This window comes from Tenrec ecaudatus, chromosome 2, assembly GCF_050624435.1.
Source record: "Tenrec ecaudatus isolate mTenEca1 chromosome 2, mTenEca1.hap1, whole genome shotgun sequence".
Taxonomy (NCBI): Eukaryota; Metazoa; Chordata; class Mammalia; order Afrosoricida; family Tenrecidae; genus Tenrec; species Tenrec ecaudatus.
Window position 1 is genome coordinate 78384121 of NC_134531.1, and position 23270 is coordinate 78407390.

The 23270-nt window shown below is 43.9% G+C and overlaps 1 protein-coding gene across 1 annotated transcript in view; it reads right to left on the reverse strand.

Moving 5' to 3' along the window:
* ACOT12 (acyl-CoA thioesterase 12) overlaps nt 1-23270 on the reverse strand; it is a 63518-nt gene that overhangs the window by 10527 nt on the left and 29721 nt on the right. The window contains exons 6-12 of the mRNA XM_075543066.1: nt 19056-19212; nt 17318-17437; nt 12619-12769; nt 11926-11981; nt 10298-10361; nt 9568-9651; nt 1533-1666 (exon numbers count right to left, since the gene is read on the reverse strand). Coding sequence (XP_075399181.1) covers nt 1533-1666; nt 9568-9651; nt 10298-10361; nt 11926-11981; nt 12619-12769; nt 17318-17437; nt 19056-19212 — 766 coding nt within the window. The remainder of the gene's footprint in view (nt 1-1532; nt 1667-9567; nt 9652-10297; nt 10362-11925; nt 11982-12618; nt 12770-17317; nt 17438-19055; nt 19213-23270) is intronic.

The window sequence follows — 23270 nt, forward strand, 5'->3', positions numbered from 1 at the left end:
CCCTTGAAGCTGCTGGTGGTTTTGAACTGCTGACTATGCGGATTGCAGCCCAACTCGTAGTCACTACACCACCAGAGCTCCTTGGACACAGGAACTCCATCTTCGATGGGCTTCTCCACACTCCCTAATCTATGAGGTGTTTGGCTGGCAGAGGGTGCCCACCCATACCGGTACCACGCCCTTCCACAGATTTCTCCTCTCTGGGCCCTGCCCCTTCGTCAGTGTTCTCTTTCCTTGTTTTTTCTTCTCCCTTCCTTGGTTGTTTCATGCTTTCTTTCTTTCTTTCTTTGATTTCCTTCTTCTCTTTGATTTTATTTTCCTTTTTCTCTTTCTCTTATTTTTCCACCTCTATCATTCAATTTCCAGTTTTGTTTCTAACACAACGATCATATTTTCCTACCACTGATCATTTATTTTTATTTCCAATTTTCAGATTCTCATTGCCTATAATTATCAATGCATCTTGATTCATATGTAGTCAATATAAGACTGAAAAATATGGTAGTAATCTGCAAGTTCTTCATGCTTTAGTGTTTGATGCATAAATTTAAGTAACAAGGAAAACTGTAAGCCATTACTACGAAAGTAAAAACCGGCATAATGGAAGAATATGCCATAATGATGGAGAGGAAGACTTAGCATTGTGAAAATGTCAATGTTATGCACAGTGATCCACAGATATGGTGTCATACTAATTCAGATTCTAACATCTTTCCTTGAAGAGATGGAAAAACGAATTGCCAACTTTATATGGAAAGAGACCCCAATCAGCAAAGCACTAGAAGAAAATACAAAATAGGAGGACTCTTACTGTTTGATCTTAAAACCCACTATTCAGTTAGCCACAATAATCAAAACGGCCTGGTACTGGAAAAACACCAGATCCCTTCACCAGTGGAACAGCCAGGAACCCCAAGTAAATGTACCCACCTAGAGACAGACTTTGACAAAAGGCAGAATTCTCCTTAACAAATGATGCTGGCAAAATTGGACATCCATTTGCAGACAAATGAAATATGGACCCATGTCTCACACCATATACAAAATTGAACTCACAATGGATCAAAGACCCATATGTAAATCTGTAACTATAATGCCATCAAGGAAAAATTTAAGCACAAATTTAGAGGCACTAATAACTGGCATAAAACACTATCAAACATAATAAAAGCCATACCAAAAAGATGAAAAAAATAGATGGCTAAGTCCTCCTAAAAATTAGACACTTAACTCCCTCCGTGTGGGAATTAACCAAAGGACAAAGTTCAGAGGGCCGGAAAGGAGAGATGGATGCAAGACGCAGGGAGAGCGTGGGGCAAGTGGTGATTCCTCGGGAGGAATGTAACAGCTGAGTTGAAACAAAATGTGTAAGAATTGTTGGATGTAAAACTATGATCTGCTTTGTAAATCTGCACCGAGTTCACAAAAGTTTAAAAAACTCTTCTTAGGTAACACAACTATGGGTTCTACATTGAGAAACGGAGAAGAACTGCAGGGTGATACTTAGGACGAACATTTAACTTGGTTCTTACGTGTAGTGGGGGTCCCACAAAGGTCGTTTGGTAAAGTCAGACAAGTGAAGATATGCCCAGTGTGCCGATCTTTCCACATGCTTTTCAACCCAAACTGATACCACACTGTGCTCCTCCAGGGTATAGATTTTTATCTGCAAGTTAAAACAGAAAGAGAGAAACTTAAGCATATGTCTAGTTTGAGAGTGATTGGTTTTGATAAGGCCTCTTGCTCTCTGCGCAAAATGAAGGTAAGATGACAATTTCACTTTAGAGCCAGATGGTGTGACTCAGGATCAAAATGTCACAGTTCTCCAAATTATATGGAACTTGAGGGTGGGTTATTGAATTACTGTGCAGCAGTTTTCCTTATTAAAAATGAAGAGCACAAGCCTTTCTCCCATTCACTCTGTATCATGTCTCCTTGCTTGTACCTAAGAACAATAGAATATACCGAGCTCTGGGCCTCATCTCCCCTAAGACACCATGGAATAAAAATTACAGGCGCGGACATTTCCCCAGGATGTCACATGTGTCCACAATTGTGCCAAGGAGGCCAAAGAAGCCAGTTATCAGCCTCCAGAACCAACTTACGCTTTTAATAGGGTCCCGGAGGCACCCTATTTCTTTAGCACAAAACATTTTTTCCATTTTTAAGTCACAGGGGCTCATCCTGCTGGGAGGAACACTCCCGGGTTTCTGTAACGTTCCGTTGCCGTAGAGAACACAACTCCTGTCTTGGGAAGCCATTTGACAGATACTTATTCATGAATGTATTGCGTGTAACTCTGAAGCTTCCTTCTACGGTGCTTTTGACAACAATCATAGATGTACTCAGCTAAGAGCACATTTCTATCCTGTCCACTTTCCATCTCTCTCGGGGTGTTTGCAAGTTGCATTGAAATGTGCCATCTTGTAATTATTTCCATAGCAACACGCAGTAAGAAGACAAACAAACATGAGGTCGAGACTTCAGTGCGGGAACCAAAAGGATGGAAAAGCCAGACTGCAAAAGAGTAAGCCTTAAAATGTAAACACAGATAGCATCAATAAGAGGGTGTAGAAATGGGAAATTAACTCAAAGCAGCAGAGAAAAGGAAAAATGACTATTTTTTATGCCATTTGACCGTTTCTATTTCTATTTGACCTTAGTGACAAACCCGGGAGTAAATCCTAACTTCAAAGGAGGAGATGATCCGCTTCAGGGGACGGATCAAATAGAAAGGAATCTATTAATGGAGTTCTCATTGGTTCCATGCTGGCATGAACATGCCAAACCTTGTCCCTGTACAATGTGAGTAGGAAAAGGTTCACTAGCATTGACAGAGGGAAGCCACGGAGGCCATGGCTTTATGCCAGGAGGTAGGAAGTCTACAATCTCAAAAGAACTGAGGGAAAGTCACCAGATGAATTCCATATTCCCTGTCATATTTCAGTCTTGGCGATAGTATAGGAAATCCACTGTGTTCAACTCAGTTCTAATGCATGGCTTCAACTCATTTCTCACTCATGTGCAACAGAACAAAACCCTGCCCAGTCCTGGGTCACTGTGATGGTTAGCTTCTGTGTCCACTGGCACAGTCAAGGTCCTCATTCATTTGGCAGTTCTCACTGCTATTGAGTCAGTTTTGACTCCTAATGAGCCTATTGGACAAAGTAAAACTGCCTTGTGGGTTTCGGAGACTGTATGTCTTTAATGGGGTGAAAGTCTCATCTTTCTCCTTTGGAGCAGCTGGTGGTTTTGAACAGTTGACCTTGTAGTTAGAAGCCCCACGTGTAAGGCACAATGCCACCAACGTGGGAAGCAAGCTAAGTAATTATCTCTGGGAAGTGGCATAGTCCTATACAAGTAGACTCTGTTGAGGGTTTTTTCTCTTCTTGTTGGTCCTGATCCTGTATCTGGCTCATTGAACTGCCATATTGCCTGCCAACCCTGGGAGCCATCAGAGCCTAATATGTGACCTGTTGGGCACATCCACTTCTCCATCCACCAGCCAATCTCCCTGCTTCCTACTTCATCAGCCCCGACAGCTATTTGAGTCAGGCAAAGCCTCCAACTTAACACCAGACCCATGAATTTGAACCAGCCTGGGCTTACCTGTTTCTACAACTGTGTGAGCCACTTCTTTGAAATATTATTCTTTTTTTGCCTTCTCTCCTTTTCTTTTATATATATATATATATATATATATATATATATATATATATATATATATATATATATAATTTCATTGATTTTGTTTCTCTAGAGAATTCAGTCTAACACAGTCACCCTCACAGTTGTTGCTGTATTTGAGTGCATTGTTGCAGCCACTGGGTCAATCGTCTAATGAAGAACTTATTATTTTTAGCTGATCCTCTACTTTACCAAGCATGATATCTTTCTCAGGAACTTGTCTCTTGATAACATGGACAGAGTACATGAGGCAAATGATTCCATCCTGGCTTCTAAGGAGCTTGCTATCTGAACTTCTTTCAAAAAAATTTGTTCACTCTTCTAGCAGTTGATGATTTATTCAATATCCTTTGCTAATACCATAATTCAAATGCATCAATTTTTCTGGGCATGAATATGAAGTTTTAAAAATACCATGGCTTGGGTTAGGTGCAGTTAAGTCCTCAAGGTGTTATTTTTTATCTTTAACATTTTATTTTAATTTTTTATCCCACTGCCTCTTTATTTGATTTCTTGGCTGCTGTTTTCATAAGCATTGATAGTAGGCCCAAGTAAAATGGAATCTTTGACAACTTCAATATTTTCTCTATCATGATGCTGCTTATTGGTCTACCTGTGAAGATTGTTTGCTTTGTTTATGTTGAGGTATCATTCCTACTTTGTACCTATTCCAAAGAAAAGTGATTCAAAAGAAGGTTCAAATTATAGAACAATATCACTGACAGCATATGCAGGTAAAGTTTTGCTGAAGGTCGTCCAACAACAGTACATTGCAGCAGTACACTGACAGGGTGCTACTAGAGATTCAGGCCAGATTCAGAAGAAGATGTGAAACAAGGGATATCGTTGTTGATTCCAGATACATCTTGGCAGAGAGCAGAGAATCCAGAAAGACGTTTACTTGTGTTTTATTGACTATGCTAAGGGATTCAACTGTGTGGATCCTAACAAACTATGGATCGCTTTGAGAAGAATGGGAATCCCAGGACACGGTATGTGCTCATGCAGAACTTCTCATGGAGTCAAGAGGCAGTGTGTCAACAGAACAGGGAATATTGCATGGTTTAAAGTCAGGAAAGGGGTGTGTCAAGGTTGTATCCTCTCACCACAGTTATTCAATCTGTATGTGGAGCAAATCATCATAGAAACTGCACTGTATAAAGAACACTGTGAGATCAGGATTGGAGGAGGGCTCATTAATAAGCTGTGATATGCAGATGACACAAGCTTGCTTGACAAAAACAAGGAGGACCTGAAGCACTTGCTGATGAAAATCAGGGCTGGCAGCCTTCAGTATGGTGGCAACTCGATGTCAAGAAGATCAAAGCCCTCACAACTGGACCAATGGATAACATCATGGGAAATAGAGCAAAGATCGAAGTTGTCAAGGACTCTGTCTTGTTTGGATCCAGAATCAATGCTCATGGAATCAGCAGTCAAGAGATTAAAAGGTAAGTTGCATTCGGTACATCTGCTGTCCAAGACCTCTTTATTGTCAGGCCATCGGGTCGGTTCTGCCCCCTGGGGACCCAGTGCACAACAGAACGAAGCACTCCCAGTGCTGCACCATCAAGGCCTCCTTAGAGTGCAGAGGTATGCCTGCCCAAGCCATGCGTGTGAAAGTGGGACACGGACAAAGGAAGATCGAAGAAAAATCCATGCGTTTGAACTGAGGTGCTGGCAAAGAACACTGAAAGCATGCCGGACTGCCAAAGGACAGGCAAACTTGTCTCGGAAGAAGGACAGACAAAGTACTCCTCTGAAACGAGGGTGGCGAGACCTCATCTCACGTATTTTGGACATGTTCCCAGGAGAGTCCGGTCTCTGGGGAAGGACATCGTGCTTGGTAGAGCGGAGGGGCAGTGAGAAGGAGGAAGGCCTTCATGAGACGAGCTGACACAGTGGCTGCAACGATGGGTCTGGCACAACAATTGTGAGGCTAGTGCCGGCCAGGCAGTGTCTCATTCTGTTGTACCCAGGGTCACGGTGAGTTTGAACCAGTTGACAGCACCTAACAACAATAACATCCTACACATATATCTGTAAATATAATGAAGCATACAGGAGACAAAGCAATGAAACCTTTTAGTCACAACAATCAATTTTGATCAGATGAGTCGCTGGGCTAAGCTTAAGATCACAGCCTCTGGAGACACCAAGGTCAGCTGGCATAATCATAGCCCACAAAGCCAGTGTTCCACATCCTGCTTTGGCAGATGGAAACTGAAGTCTTACGTCTAAGGTACAACCGTTGTTCTCTCCCTTTCTAGGGAAAGAAAAGTGAACAAAATAAAATACATGTGGCTATAATCAGCTCAATGAACTAATGGACCAGGTAACCCTCAGCTTCCATGAGCGTGTGCACAGAAAAACTAGATGGTACCCAAATTCCACTGCTGATAGCTCAGAAACAGACCACATCGGAAGGTCCTGGGTAGAACGGGAGAAAAATATGGAAAAAATGCAAATCATAAAGTGGACCAGGCTTACTGGTCAGAGGTAGACTAGGAGAACCCGTAATCTATGGCCCTAAGTCACCCTTCAGGCCTGAAATGAACTCATCGCCATGGCTCCGTTTTCAGCCAATAGACCAGCGGTTCTCAACCTTCCTCATGCCATGACCCTTTCATACAGTTCCTCATGTTGTGGTGACCCCCCAACCATCACATTATTTTTGTTGCTACTTCATCACTGTAATTGTGCTACTGTTCTGAATTGGGCGACCCCTGTGCAAGGGTGGTTCAGCCCCCAGAGAGATCAAGACCCGCAGGTTGAGAACCACTGCAAGAGACAGTCTTACAACAGCATTAGGGAGAAGGCCCTCTTGAGAACAATCGGTCATTCCAGATCAAAAGGATAGCATTGGTCCCAGGACAAAGCTCTAAAGGCAGGAAGGGGAGGATCGAAGGAGGACTGGAAATGGGAGACCCAGGGAAGATTGGGAGGAGTGATGCTGCAGCGTGCACACTTGCACGCAATGGCATGAAACAAAATGCCTGTGAACTTTGAATGGAAAAGGAATTTTTCCGCAAACCTTTATCTAATTCCCAATAAAAAGTTTTAAAAATCCCCTGCTCTGTGACATCCTCTCTAAGGAACAGTCTTCTCATTTTGAATTGCTTAAGGGCTGATCTTTGTGGTTTGAACTCTCCAATCTTTCACTCCTTTATAACTGAGATAGTCTTAACTGTTTCACGTATACATGTGGTTGTTACAACATAAACTATAAACTCCTTTTAAACTACATCTTTTGTTTCTTGTGTTACTATTATTATTAACTCCTTCATTATAAATTTATTATAAAATAATTACTTTTCAATTTTACTATAGTTACCAGAAGTCTTAGATGTTTGTCTTAATCATTTATCTTGAGACTAAGTGTAGATTTTGAAGCCTGAAATAAGAATGAAATTTAATAGAGTTGTAAGAATGATTTAATTCAAAAATAACAGAAAAAAACAGGAGTCGATTTTTTCCAATTAAAAACACATAAAAACTATAAAAAATGTGAGAGAAAAGGCAGATAATCCAATAGGGAAAACCAAATTTTTATTACTTACAATCTGAAAAAAGATGAGAATCCAATTTTTATTATATAAAAGCTGAGAAAAGGGAATTCAAAGGCACTAATATGCCTATTTCCTTAATTATACAATGTTCTTTAAGAAGCATCTGTGCAAATATTAAGAATTCATTATTGAAGGGTTCTCATTGTCCCCAGAAAATAGATCATTTGTTCTTTACATTTGCTTATGGTCCTACCTCCCGAAGAACTGAAGTTTTGATATGTCATGTGGCTTCGCTGAATTAACTCCATATATGAGTTGGTCTTTTCTAAAGCTGCTCATGCCTGTGGAGATGCAAGCAGCATTTTCTATGTTTGTAGGAGAATAAAAAGGTCCTTAGGAATCTGCTTTGAGAAGTGGAGAGACACACACAACACAGTAATGTTGAACGTGTTGTCAAAGCAAGTCTCCGAAGCTCCGTCACTAGATCCAAAGGGGGTGAGGAAGCCCCTCACAGACTTCGCTCGTGAGGACGGAGAAGCCAAACACGCCCACAATCCAACAGGAGGCACACAGAGAGCCTCAAGAATCAACGAAGTTGTATCTGATTCTATTTCAGATTTCAGGAGAGAGCAATAATACACGTTATCATTCAACCTGGGACACGGAGGCCTATTGATAATTACGATGGAAGAACAGGTGTAGAGCAAAATTTCCCCAGAAAAACCAAGCTAGATGGTCACCCAATTTTGGGAACTGCTGCTTGATTGTTGAGGGAAAACTAGGACACACTGAAATGTGAGCACGGCTATCAGACCAGCGTTCCTGAGAGTCTCCGAGTGCCATTTCTTGACAAGGGGAACCCAGTAACAAGGAAAACAGTTCTCATTAGGCTTCCAGTTAGTGATTGAGAGCATTCGCTTCAGAGGCTCTCTAAATTGTGAAGCAATTCGAATCCAAGTTACTTATATTTATTACTGTTGCTCACAGGAAAAACACTATAAAAGGTGCTAAAGGCAATACAAAATCAAAGCAAAGCCGTTAGATTGTATGTCAACTTGATGGTACCTGTGTGGAGGTAGGTGCAAAGCCCGACCTGTCAATTGGTAGCCTGATGACACCTCCCTGGGGGTGTGGCTTTTTCTACAGGAGTAATAGACACTTGGAACTGTCTCTCTTGCCCCCTTTGTCTTCCTGCTTGCTGAAATTCTGTGTCTGCCTCCAGGGGTGGCCCCCTGTCGGCCGCCTGACCCTCAGAGCTGTGGGCACCCTGCCACATTTCCACCGACCTTGGACCCGCGTGACTTTGTACCCACAGGCCTGTGATGTCCCTGCTTCCTGCTTCACCTTTCATTGTGAGCTTGCAGTGACAGGAGTCTGAACTGGGCCCAGTTACCATTGAACCTATGGCCTTGAGTTGGTCTGGGCTGGGATGCCTTCTTCATGTAAAGTTACTCTTTTTAGTTTTAAGATCATTTTATTGGGGCTTTTACAGCTCTTATAACAATCGGTACAATTGTATCAAGCATATTTGTACATATGTTGCCATCATTATTTTCTAAACATTTACATTCTATTTTTTGATATAAAGTTCTTTCTTGTATATAGATGAGCATCACTGGTTGATAGGTGAGTATTACTGGTTTAGAGATGAGAATCACTGGTTTGTTTCTCTACACAATCCAGCCTACACGGGTGGTTTATATTTATGAGAACTTTATAATCTCATTAGGGGAAGAATATTATGTATAGAAAGTTAAGTATCAACTCAAGGTAGCCATAGGAGAAATGTCACAGATAAAAGATTTTTAAGACGGAAAAACTCTAATCCAGTGACCTTCAAATAAATCAGGCCTCCAGGCAGCTTGTATGTCCGAGGAGAACTGTGTCCCTGAGCTTGCAAAGGTGGTGATCACTCAGTGGATCCCCAGGTCTTTCTTCCAAGGCACCACGGTGGGGATTTGAACCACCAACCTTTCAGTTAGTAGCCAAGTGCATCGTGTTTGCACCACGACAAATTCATTTTAAAGCAACAATTGTTTAAGAGCCTAGAGGCGAAGTTTCCTCACGGAGGGAAGCCTGTGCCCTGAGTCCTGAAATCTTGGTAGATGGAGAGAAATGGAGAGTTGTGAAATGAGGCCTACGAGCCAGGGGAGCAGCATGCCTGGTATGTTGAAAAGGCCTGATTCAGCCAGCCTGGAGGAACAGACAAGGCCAAACGAATGCTTTACTCCTAGAAATAGTTTTCTCCAATGATTTTAAAATAAAATAAACAACAGCAGAGGAAGCAGCACATCCACGGCCACCATCACCGCCGCCACCCTTCCACGTGTGAGGGACAGAGGGTTGTATCCGACGCGAGGACAGCCCTTACCTTTTCCACAGCACTGGTGACCACCCAGCCAGTCTTGGCTGCCAGCTTCCTGAGAGCTTCCACATTGTCATCGCTCAGGGCCACCTGAAACACAATTTCTTTTGAAAGTGGTGTGCTTAATGCACAGCGACACAATTAAATATTTTCTGCTAAGAAAATGGACACTTTTAGAGACCATCTACATTGAATCGCATCGACAATACTGAGCTGACTACTAAACTCTAGTTACAAAAGTCCTGTTAGCTAGAACATTTCCTATACACTATCATTTTCTTTGGTGTCCTGAAAAAAGACAGATTATCCTTTGGTATGAGTTATAATCCACATGTATTAAGAAAACTTAGCTTTCCTTTTTAAGTTTCATGGTCTAAAACTTTAAGATGACCGATACCTTGTCCTGTAAAAAATACCAGCTTGTGAGCATGATTCTCAGCACAAATTCTGAAAAGCCATCAGTTGTCAATATGAACATTTGATGGCAGGGATCCTATGTTTGCAGTTCGGGAACAGTAGCTATAACTTTAAAAGGCAGTGAAGTGGCTGGTTAATATCCAGTTACTGAGAGTCTGGCTTTGTTTCATTTTGAAGTGAATGGCGGGTCCCATTCAGCTTTTAAGCTAAGCTGTGTAGACATAATCTGACTCATTGAAACAAGGAGGTATTAGCTTTTTTTTTTCAAATTAAGAAATGCGACTTTCACATGAAGAACTCAAAGTCATAAAAGTGTCACCTGGTTGCTGACATCCCAGTGTACACAAAGTGGGCTCTCCTCTTTGTGGGAAGTAACATATTTTCTGGAAAAGAAATGTGAATGTTAAATAAGAGTTTTTTGTCTTTGCATGTGACACCCAAATATAACCCTGGTGCTTTGTTGAACTGAAACCAGTAGTATTAAAAAGATGCTTTTGCTTTTCAAGAAGAATTACTGTCACAGCCTCCGAGAATGTCTTATTGTCCATGTGTGACAATAGAGACCAGACAGAACCCTTTGTTTTTCAATATGCCAGATAACAGACAATCCCATAAAATCCTAATACTTCACGGGTCACCAGAAAGCCAAGCTCACTGTCATCAAGTCGATTCTGACTAGTCCCCATTTAAGAGCCTCTTCTGAGTTATGCTGAACTGCGCATATGACAGTCTTCTTCTTTTTAAAAATATTTTATCATTAATAATATATGATGCCTACAACACTGTAGTGCATACTGGGTTTTTTCAGCCCAGAACTGTGCTGGAAATGAGCATTCTTTCCAGCTGCTGCTTGATTATGTCCCGGGGTGCCCTCCTCACTCAGAGATCTGAATCCATATGGAAGAGTGGTGTGTCCATCTTGGGATACAGCAGTTGTGATTCAGCCTGTGGATCAAGGTACAATCACCAATATCAAGGCATCCCATCTACAGACTACATTTGTTCTGGCCATAGCTGCAACAGACGGAGGTACGGTAGCACTTTGGAATTTCTGAAAGAATTATACCATTGTTCAGTGTACACAGTACATTGTACCTTTCTGGGAGAAAGTTATGGGGAAATGCTTATAAGAGATTTGAGTGTGGGGGGAAGCTAAGTTATACGAACATGCTCCAAGCATTTTATCGAGATGATACGATGAAAGAGGTCATTAGAAAAAGCACCCATATGGCAAGAACACTGAAGTTGAACTTGATGTCATCAAGGTCAGACACCACAAAGATCACAAACAAGGAGAACTGACAGATCAGGCTTTAGTGGAGTTTGAAGAGGGGGAAATGCAGAAGAATGAAAGAATGGGGAAGAAGAGAGAAATTGTCCCAAAACGTTACAGCAAAAGGATGAGCTGAAGGTTTTGTTTTCATTGCTTCAGCCGCCTGAGTCTCAGGTTGCAATGTGGGCTGTTTGCTAACATCCAGGCAGGAGCAGATCCAGGAAACACTGAGATGTTGCCAAAAACTGTGTGGGGTCAAAAGAGAAGGCCCACACAGACAACTCTGACTGTACCTTTCTGAATGGACACGCCACCGCCATTCCCAGGGATAATGCACATGATGCGAACCTGGCCCAAGCAGAGTTTTAACCCAAACTGACAAAACACTGACATTGTCCAATTCTCCTTCAACATTGAAGTACATTTTTATGATTTGTATTTTTGGATGTATGTATTATTCAAGTGTATCTGTAAGTTTACACATAATGTATCTCAACACCCCCTCCAACAAATAACGATTGGATTTATCAAGACACTATTAATAAAAGCAACACTCATGAAAACTAAAAAACACGTAAGTAACAGAAGTATCTGACTGACATTAGAGCCAACTCCCACGGCGTTGTCAGGGATGAAGCCCGTTTCCAGCTGGGCATTACCCGCATAGTCCTTACCTGCCGAGGCGAATTCTCCTGCGTGCAATGGCTCCGCGGTACCGTCTAAAATCATCCTTTAGTGGGAAATAAAGTGAAAAATATATTTCTTGCATTTTAATGTTCTCTTCAGTCGGTTAAAAGGTCTGATTGGGATGCTTTGTCTCTACACAAACTCCTTAGCCATCACAGCTGAGCCGAACCCACGAGGCAGCTAGACGGACAGAACTGCAGCCGTGACACCGCTTTAGTTCCCCTTTCAGAGTGCAGGGTAGTGTCCTTTCTGTTTCCAGCAGCACGCAGCCATCTCACTTTTAGTAAAGCGGAGAGAGGCCACTGACACGTTCCCACCCCGAGGGAAAGCTATAGCGCCCAGATGAGCGTGCAGCAGTACAGGGTGTGAGGGAGTGCGAGTCCAATGGGACGCAGAAGACGACATGCCACCGACAGGAGGACACGGCCAAGTCGACGATGTGAGGTCGCGGCTCCCCGCAGTCTCAACAAAGGACCCATGTGGGGGAAAAGAGAGAAAAATCATTCACTTTATGATGCAGGAAAGCAAATCAAAGGGCAGTAGCGATAGAGGTTGTTGATGATTGGAGGCGATTCCAGGAAGATTCCAGGAAGATTCCAGGAAGATTCTAGGAAGCAGCAGCCACAGCTTTCCCCAGATTCAGTGGTCTGATTATTGCGCCTCGTGTGATAAGAACTGACCTTTGAGATCGATTTGATCCTGGGGAACGTGACAAGCTCTTCTTTCTCATCAATGGCGTTGTAAATAAGAAAAGCACTGTTGATGTGCCTGCCCCGACCTTTAGTCCATTCCTGACAGTTGAATGCCTCCACCCTCACTCCAACTTCAACACTGCAAGAAGAGCACACTGGGGGTGGGCGGAGAGAACTGGGCCACGCTTATGCCTCCCTGCTCCCCGGCACCACCACCTCACAGTAACCTAGAGGGTGAGACCAGGGGCTTTGCTCCTTGTCTGAAAATTTATTCAATTATTATTATTTTAAAGATCATTTTATTGGGGGTTCTTACAGCTCTTACAACAATCCACACATCAACGGTATCGAGCATATATGTACATATGTTGCCATCATTATTTTCTAAAGACTTTCTATTTGAGTCCTTGGTATCAACATCTCTTTTTTTTCCTCCCTCCCACTTTTGTGACCCTTGATAAATTATAAATGATTATTATTTTCATATACTGACCGCTGTCTCCCTTCACCCATGTTTCTGCTGTCCATACCCCTCAGTGGGGGAGGGAGGATTATGAGTCAAGCATTGCGATCCCCCTTCCTCCCCTCCTCCCCAACCTTCCCCCTACCCTTCTGGTATAGCTGCTCCTATTTTTGTTCCTGAGGGGTTTAGCTGACCTGGATTCTGTGTGTTGTGAGCTCCAGTCTAGCCAGAACTGAAAGACAAGACTGGGGTCATGAGAGTGTGGGTGGTGGTGGTGGGGTGTTGGTGAGGAAGCTTCAAATAACCAGAGGAAGATTATGTGTTTCATCAGTGCTATACTATGCTCTGGTTGACTCATCCCTTCCTGTGACCCTTGTGTAAGGGGATGTCCTATTATGTACAGATGGGTTTTGGGTCTCTGCTCTGAGTCCCCTCATACTCAACAATGTGGTTTGGTTTTGTTTTGGGTCTTTTGATGCCTGTTACCTGATCCTGTCAATACCTCATGATCGTACAGGCTGGAGTGCTTCTTCCATGTGGGCTTGTTGCTTTTCTGTTAGATGACCACTTGTTTAACTTCAAGCCTTTAAGACTCCATACACTAAATCTTTTGATAGCCAGGCACCATCAGTCTTCTTCACCACACTTGCTTGTACATCAATTTTGTCTTAAGTGATCATGTCAGGAGGATGAGCATCACAGAATGCCCGGTTGTTAGAGCAAAGTGTTCTTGCAATGAGGGAGGGCTTGAGCAGAGGCCCAAAGTCCATCCAATTCTTCAGTGTATTGCCATATAAATATATGTACATAGCCCAATACCTCTATTTTTATTAATTAATATATTTACATATTTACCCAACTATGTTTATACCTCTATGCATAGCTTTGCTTCCTAGATCTTTTCTCTGTTTCCTTGTACCTTCTTCTTGTCCCACCATCACACACACCCTTCTTCTGTCTCTTAATAATTCTTCTCAGTTAGATTGCTGTTGCTCCAGTAGCCCCAGGATCTCTACATCCTTCTTGCTATTGATTTTAATTCCCTAGTTGTTCCCCTGTCTATGGTGTTGTTTGCTCATCACTCCCTTTCCCCTGCCTCCTCCACCCCCCCAAGTCCCTCTGGAACCATTGGTCCCGTTGCTTTCTCCCCAGGCTTGCCTATCTTATATAGGTAGGCAAAACAACAGTAATTGAGAAAACAAAAGATTGACTAAAAAGCAAAAACAAACAAATAAAGAAGCATACATAATTCCCGGTTTGTCCAATGATCTTTATGACTATCTCTGCATAGGTCCTGGCGTGTGCCGGTAACTGGCCCTCCTAGCCCAAAGTCTATTTGGGGGACTCCTCAAGGGCTTTGTGGCTCTGCTTTGTTCCCTTCCTCGTTCAATCCACTGTGGGAAGGGTCACACTGGACTCATTCCCCGTCACGTGTCCCCAGTATTATCTTCTGTTGTGGTATGCTCCAGTGAAGGGACATCATTTCTTGAGCTGTTGTTAGCCCTACAATGCTCTCTGTGACATCATCCTCAGAGCTTGGTGTGCCAGTATGGGGTCTAGTCCCTCCTTCTCTCTTTTTCCTTCTTGGTTTGCTTCTGTGTGGGAATGGCACGCCAGCCCCTCTCCCCAATCTGTAGGTTTAATGCGTCCTCTGTAGCACATACTTCTAGGGTAAGGGGTCAGTTTGGCTCTGATGGGGGCCAGCACTGTAGACTTCAGATTTATGTCATTATTAACACCCATTTTGTCATGTCAGTGCTTTTGTTTGTGCAAATCTTAGGAGCATTTTTACTTTAGTTCCCATTTGCAAAGGAGCCCTGGTGGTTCTGTGGGCTAAGCACTGGGTCTCTAACGGAAAGGTTAGGGGTTCAAACTCATCAGTAGGTCCTTGGGAGAATAAATCGCTTAAAGATTTACCATCTCCGAAACCCTCAGGAGCCATTCTATTCCCTTTGATAGGGTGGCTGTGAGTTGGAACCCACTCGATGGCAGTGAGTTGGGATTTTGCTGTTGTTTATTTGGTTGGTTGGTTTTTCCTCTTACAAGGTCACTTGTAAGGTCACTTGGGACTTTATATACATTCATGAACATATGTTGGTATGTAGGGTGATAGAGTGGGAGGAAAGTTTTCTTCATTGAAAATAGTAGTTTTTCATCAAAAATAATCAAACACTGAACTTAGATAAGGCTATAGATAGTCTCTTTGACACCCACATAGAAAAGAAACAATGTATTCCATTGAGTAACAACCATTATTGAAATAAATAGCAAGTAGCTTGCATTTCCTAGTGGTCAATGTAGGCCAGTGTGAGTTGGCTTGCATTTCGCAGTGTTGACCAGGCAGTCCAAAGGACAGTTATAATCATAAGCTGATATGTATCCATTTTTGTGAATTAATAAATTAGCTTATGTTATTGTTAAGTCCTGCAAAGTGGATCCCACTTTATAGCAGCCCCATGACATAGAGTCAAACGGCCTCATAGCACCAACCAGGTCTTGGTCTGGAGCAGCTGTTGGGTGGGTTTGAAACTTTCGTTTATCAGCCAAGTGCAAACAAGCAACCTCTGAGACAGAGTTAATTCTGACTTTTAGTGACTCCATACGACAGAGTAGAGTTGCCCTAGGGGGTTACAAGGAAGCAGAGTGGCTGGTAGGTTTGAACCACTGGCCTTTGGGTTAGCATTAAGCACTTTACCATTGCACCACTGGGATTCTTTGTGCCACCAGAACGGCTTTATTAATTTACAGCTATATTACATCAGTAGGATAAGCACGAACTGGGTGCCTTGGGTAATAAAAACCCTGTAGTTCCACTCATTATGAGAGAAAAAGCCAACTCTTACAATTTACCTGAGTAGATCCTAAGCAGAAGAAGGAAATACAAGTTAGGTGCAGTTTGCTTGTTTGTTTGGGCATGGGGGCGGTAGGCCTTTGGTTACTGAGCAGTCCCTATACTCAACCCTGGATTAAAACAAAAATTAAAATGTACTTATACACAAATTTTCATTAATAAGGAGTTTCTAGGAGCTCTGGTGGCATAGTGGATGATGCACTGGGCTGCTAACGACAAGAGTGGCAGGTCAAATCCACCAGCCATGCCACAGAAGAAAGATGAGGCTTTCTGCTCCCAGAAGATTTAGCGCCTCAGAAATCCCAGAGGTCCGAGTCGCATCAACAGTGAGTTTGGTTTTGGTGAGTTTAAGGAATTCTTACTATTTATTGCCTTAGGCAAATCTGCTGCACAATCCTCTTTAGAGGACTGAGAACAGGGATGTTATATTGAGGATGAAGGTGCGCCAGACCCAAGCCATGGCGCTCTCCGTGGCTTCACCTGCATGTGAAAGTTGGACATTGAATACATAAGGAAGCCGAAGAAGAATAGATGCATTTGAATTGTGCTGGAGAAGAATCCTGAAAGCACCATGGACTGCTCAAAGGACAATCCAATCTGCCTGGGAAGAAATAAGGCCAGTGTGCTGCTGAGAGGCAAGGCTGGCACGCTTTCTTACAGACTTTGGACATATTCTCGGGGGAGTTTAGTCCCTGGTGAAGAACATCATGTTTGGTAAAGTGGAGGCTGCATTGACACTCAGACACAGGAACAATTGTGAGAACGGCTCAGGCGTGTGCAATGCTTCCTTCTGTGTGCACAGGGTCGTCCTGGGTCTGAGCCAGCTCCACTGCACCCAACAACCACCACAAAGGCCCTCATGGTGCAGCTGACTGCTGACTGCAAAGATGGTGGTTCAAGCCTACCAGCCACTCGGCAGGAGCAAGATGAGGCCCGCTGCTCCCACAAATATGCACAGACCTGGGAACCCCTGACTGGATGGCCCTGGGTTTGGGGGTAGCAAGGTCCTGGGAGGCACAAATGGCTAAGTCTTTGACTCCCAGCCCAAAGGCTTGCAGTTCAAACCCACCCAGAGGGACTTGGAAGACTGACCTTATGTTCTGAGTCAGAAAGGTCACGGACTTAAAAACTCTCTGGAGCAGTTCTGCCCTCACTTACGGTTGTCTCTAGGTTGGAATCCGTGGAAGCGCTCTGATTCTCAGAGGCTCCGGAACAGAATCTACTAGAACCGCCCCTGTGGGTTTCTGGGACCGTAAATGCTTTGGAGAGGAGACTCCTGGTCTCCCCTGCGGAGGGGCTCTGGGTTTCAAATTGCCCAGCAGCCCGAGGACATAAACCAGTAAGGCCCACCCAAGGGCCCGCAGGCACTCTACCAGGTCTGGAACGTGTTGTTGACAATGGCATTGAAGACGAGCCGGTCTCCCACTGTGGAAGGACCCCGGAACTTAAACATGTCCACCGACTTCAGAAGCGAGTATCTCCCACAGAGGCGGCTGAGGAAACACACAAAGGGAAAGAGGGCGGGTTTGTTGGTGAACTGATGACGTCTTGAAGGGATGCAGTGACCAGCGCCGGGGGTGCTCTCTAAATAACCCGGCTGGATTCCAAAGGAGAAAGGCGGCTTCGACCGCAGTGCGGCCAGTCTACCCTGGCCCGCAGGGCCGGCTTGGAGTCGGCACTGACCCACGGCAGGGAGTTTGATTTTCATTCAAGAGTGCAAACAAAAATATGAACTGGATTGTCCTGAGGGTGCTTCCTGACACCCCCGGGAAATATTTGGGGAAAACAGCCATTCTCCCGGCAGCGGAGTCTTTCCACTTTTCCTGTGGCACAATCCGACTCGGCTCTTGTTCCCCACGAAGTCCCCCCGCCCCACACACCGTGTCTGCGGTCCCCCTCGAGGGCCACATTCATTCCCCGAGGCCACGAGCGCAGGGTCTGGAAGGGCGTTGTGGGTGCGAGGGAGGCGCACGTGAAGGTAACTGCCGGCTGGTCCCACTCACACTGAATTTCCCCACTTCTCAGATGACTGGATTTTTCCCCACAGAAAAATTCCCCCATTGCTTGCTGCACAAAGCCGGAAAGCCGACAGCCTAAGGGATATAGATTTTTACAACTCGCGTGTGTATTGAAATTTTGAAATAGCTATAAAGAATATTTAATCTAAGAAAATGACTTGCATCATCATTTTCTACGTTTTAGATTCCCACCGTAGTCATTTGATTATTCTAAAGAATTGTCAACATTCGCTGAACAGATTCAGCCAGCCACAACCCACTATAAGCCTTTACAGTAGAACATGTTCAAGTGCTTTATTGTTATTGAGAATGACAATCTCATTTTAAAAACAAGCTCCCTTATTTGTGCACATTTCATAGGAAGGATAAATACAGGTTTCTAACTATAGTTATAGCTATAGACATGCTAATATTGAAATTCCTTTAACTGGGAGAAGAGAAAACACTAATAATTTTTAGTTGTTATAAAAAGCCATCAGAGGGCAGAGCCTGTTCAAATGCATGTTCAGAGTACTTGATGTTCCTAAAAGCCGCACATTTACCTACATGAGTCCATTACAGATAAAATAACCTTCCTGATATTTGGGAAGAACTTAAACATATTCATTTGAAAGCTCATCTCTTTCTCCTTCCTCTTACTTTTCAAGTAAGCCTTTGGCCATACGGATCCCAACCAATAACTTCAGAGGGCTGATCTAATTATACATTGGCTTTACAAGGACTGGAAAGGAGATTGACTCTGCCGTGTGCAGGCTGGCTTCTATGTCTATTTTGCCTCTGACTTGTCACTTCACTACCATCTATAGAATGTCATGTTGGGAGATAAGTAGTTCAGAATAAAGCACTAGAACTGTCCCTTTGTTTTTAATTTTTTAAAACTCAAAACTGAACATTTGCCTGCAAACAAAAAGATTAATGCATCCTCAGATAAACAGGTAAATGATACCTAGTTTTCTCATTCTGACCAAAGCCCACGCTTCCCCAGTCCTTTGTCTCCAGGACTAACCCAGTCACTGGATCTGGGGCTTTTTGTTTGTTGGTTTCTACTACCCAAGGGTCCCCAAATCACATGCCAAAGGTAAAAGCTGAGAACCTTGCAGAAATAGTCGCCACCGTCTCCATCCAAGCCATAATCTGGCCACCAAATGTATTTCCATGATGATTTGCGTGAGGCGGGAGCACTAGTTCAATGCTCTGAACTGAAGTGGCTCTCGTGGAGACCCTTCCTTCCTCTTCATCACAGTGGGGATCTGAAAGGTGGGGTAGAGACATCATGAAGGCATTAACCACAGAACACCTCCGCAGGGCATTTCCTTCCCAGCAGCACTCAAGTCACGGGATTTTCAATAAGAGAGAAATTATTCCCAAAGATTTCCAACCACCGAGGAAGCACATGCAACTGGTTCTAATGGGAGATTTTCATCTGAATGGCGGATCTTCATAGTTAATTATACAAAAGAGTCTTTAAGTGATTGTATTCCAACCCACAGACTTCATGGTGGATGCAAAAGATTTATACACTCAGCCGCCAGTACAAGGTGGGGGATGTGAGTCCCCCCAGAAGGCCTGATGCCCTACTTCTGCAAAACCAGCTACTGGAAAATCTATGGAGAGCAGACAGATGTAACCTGGCACAGAGGGAGTGGTCATGAGTTCGAATGAACTTGATGACAATTGGTTTATCCCAAATGATCTAAAAGGTGCCCTCCCTCCCTATTTTGACGGAAAGAATGAACATAGTTAAACTTGAGTTGTTTGGGGTGGAAGAAAGACAGATCAAGTGGGACCATGAAGAAGCTTCTGGGGTTAACAGATGCACTGTGTGTGTGTGTGTGTGTGTGTGTGCGTTTTGATGGTTTCATGGATGCATATATGTATCAAAACTCATCAATTGTACCCTTAAATGTAGGCCATTTACTGCATTCCTCATTTATCAGGACGTTGCTTATTGGTCCACTTGGGAAGATTTCTGGTTTCTTTACGTTGAGGTGGAATTCACACTGAAGGCTGCAGTCTTTGATCTTTATCAGTCAGTGCTTCTTGTCTTTTTGGCTTTCAGCAAGCAAGGCTGTGCCATCTGCTTCTCGGAGGCGGTTATGAGACTTCCTCCAGTCTTGATGTTGTGTTCTTCTTCATAAAGTGTAGCTTCTCAGGACAAGTATGGTGAGAGGGCACCACCCTCACAAACTCCTTTCCTAATTTTAAACCACGAACTATCCCCTCGCTCTGTTCAAACCTGTGCCTCTTGGTCATCATAAGCAGAACAACAGTGGAGTTGTCAAGGACTTCGTTTGACTTGAATCCACAACCAATGCCCAGGCAAGCAGTGGTCAAGAAATCAAAGGACACATTCCACTGGGCCAATCTGCTGCAAAGTGGTAACAAGCAAAGATGTCACGTTGAAAACTAAGGTGCACTTGACTCAAGCCGTGGTATTTTCAACCGACTCATACACATGTGAATGCTGAACGATGAATAAGGCAGACCAGAGGGAAACGAATGCTTTTGAATTATGCTGTTGGCAATGAATATTGAATATATCCTTGACTGAAGGATGAATGAACAAATCTATCTTGGAAGAAGCGGGCAGCGTGCTCCCTAGAAGCAAGGACGGTACGACTTCATCTCACGTCTCTTGGACACGTTCAGGAAGGGCCAGTTCCTGAGATAAGCATCCTCTCTGTAAAGAAAAGGCTCAATGAAAAGCATTCACTCACGTGTCTGAAACAATCAGCTCAAAGACAGCAATGACTGTGAGTGTGTCCTTCTGCTGACCTGGGGGTCCTAGGAGCTGGAGTGGACGTAGCGTCACATAAGAGTAGTAACCACCTTTGTTTCATGCCCATTAGACGTCATTTGGGTTGCTAATAAGGAAAGAGTCCTAGGTATAAAGAGTCCCAGACCCTGAGAATCTGAAACATGTTTGTTGTACTATGCACATCCTAAGGAGAACTTTCGGGGGGGGGCGTTGGGGGGCTGTTTAGTAATGAATGCAATCAGGAACAGAAAAGACACAACAATGTTGCGTTTCTCTGTGTCCTGCTGCTTCTTTTGAATCATATCTGCTTCATTTACTGACAAATTGGTTTAGACTCTCAACAATGGAGAAATCATTTACCCTGACTACAAAGAAGTAAATGTATTCAATTATGCTTCCTGCATCATCAAGTGAATCACCAGCTAGGCTTCAACCTCACCTGCCATTGCTGGCGAGGCGGGGGAGGAGGTACCCTTCAGGGGCCCGTCCTGGTTGTGCTGTGGGAGGCAGAGCTGAGCTTGCAGGACTGCCACACCAGATGCACCCAGCTGCTGCCGGGAACTGGGCCGCTCTGCCCAGCCACACAGAGGGGAGCAAAGAAGGGGGGGCTTCACAGGGCCCTTTCATTCCATTTCCCATTGGGATTTTTAGTCGATGGACTTTTTCATTGCTTCTTATTTCTTCATTGGTCATTTTAGTCCCCTGAACACAACATGGTTGGCAGTTTACCATTGTGCTGGCACAGAGTCCCAAGTTCTTCCCATGATCTCCAAGCCCTTCCTCTCTGGTCTGGCCTCTGCCTCCCTTTCAAGTCCCCTCCAGTCTCACTCACACCCACTCCCCAACCTCACTCCCATCCCCCAATACACTGTCTCCCCATGTGCTCCAGTCTCATTGGTCTGTTTCTTCCAGTTTCCCCAAACCAAGTGTTCTCTTCAACATCAAGGCATTCGTACATGTGTAGCAACCCCCCTGGCCATCCCTCCACTCTTTCCCATCATTTCCCTATTCTTCCTGGCTCATTCCAGTCATCTCTTCCTCTGGGAAGCCTACTTTCACTTCTATCACTAACACCCACGATGACAATAAGCTCTCCTAACTGCCTTCCTTTCGCAGCTAGTATTTTATGTTTGTTGGTAGACTTTCATCATGTGACCTACTAGACACTAAGCTCCCCTTGGTCAGGGATTGTGATTTCCCCCCTCCCTCTTCTAACATTAATTCCTAAACATGGGTGCTGTGGCAGTTATATACGCTTCTGTCAACTTACACAAAGGGGTGGAGTCTAGCCTGTCAATCAGGTTATAGCCAATGATGCCTCTGTGTGGGCATGGCCTTCTCCTGCGGATTCTGGGACCTCCTCTCTTCCTCCCTGGCGGTGGGACACACACTTTCTCTGCTTCAAATTCTGTTAACAAGCCACAGGAAGCCAAGCTCTACTGATGTCAGCCAGAACCCTGGAGCTGGAGGAGCCACATGGAGAGCCGTGCCAGCACTGAGCTGCTTCCACAACATTTCACCCACTGGCCTGTCATCTTCCTGCTTTCAGAGTCATTGTATGTGCTGTGTGAGCCTGGAGAAGAATTTATGAACTAGTATCAGACATATGGGCTAATATCAGACTTATGGGCTAATATCCAACTTATGGATTTGATCTGGACCGGGCCTGGATGTTTTCTTAATACATAATTACTCTTGGCTATAAAACTCACACACATATGAATGGCCCTAGATTTGTTTCTCTAGTCAACCAGGACTAACACACATGCTCAAGAAATATTTGCTGAATGAACGAATGAGCAAACTTTCTGGTTTATCATTCATGCTCCTTATTCTCAGGAAGCTGCCATTTTATTATGAAACCTATCATATTCTGCAGAATTTTTCTTTTGTATAGCTCCTAGGGGCAGAATCCTCCCCTTAAAAACAAAACCAGACACTAGTATTTATTATTCCTAATGACTTTTTCAGCATTGCACCACGTGGCAGACCCTTTCCTGCTCTTATCGATGTGGGTGTTGCACTCCTACTCATCATGATTGTGTGCTGAGCTGCACTGCGTGTGTCATCTCATCATATCTCTTACAGGGAAGCAGTCGTACCCTGAGCTACTGGCCAGGCACCCGAGACAGAAAGGTGGTTAGGTTCCAAAGTTCCCACAGCCGGAGCAAGGACTAGATCAGAAGTCCATTTGATTACACGCCCATTCTTTTTACTACACTATGCTCCTTTTATGTGATTCCTAACTGTGTCTTTAAGAATCTGTAGATCAGTCAGAACAGGTATGTACAGTCTTTATTTAGTTTTGCTTTAGTGCAAGAAAAGGCTGGAAGTCTTTTTAATGATTTAAAAACTGCACGTCACTCATCATCCGCCACATCAGATGATCTCATTTGGAAACCCCTGTAAATGAACTGGACTTTACCTTGAGCACTTGTTGCATATTAAAGAAACTGAATGACTCCTTTGGACTTAAAGTGGACTCACCCTAGGGTGAGAAGCAACAGGCGACAGCTGTCCAACATTGTGGACTTTGAAATCATTGGCCTT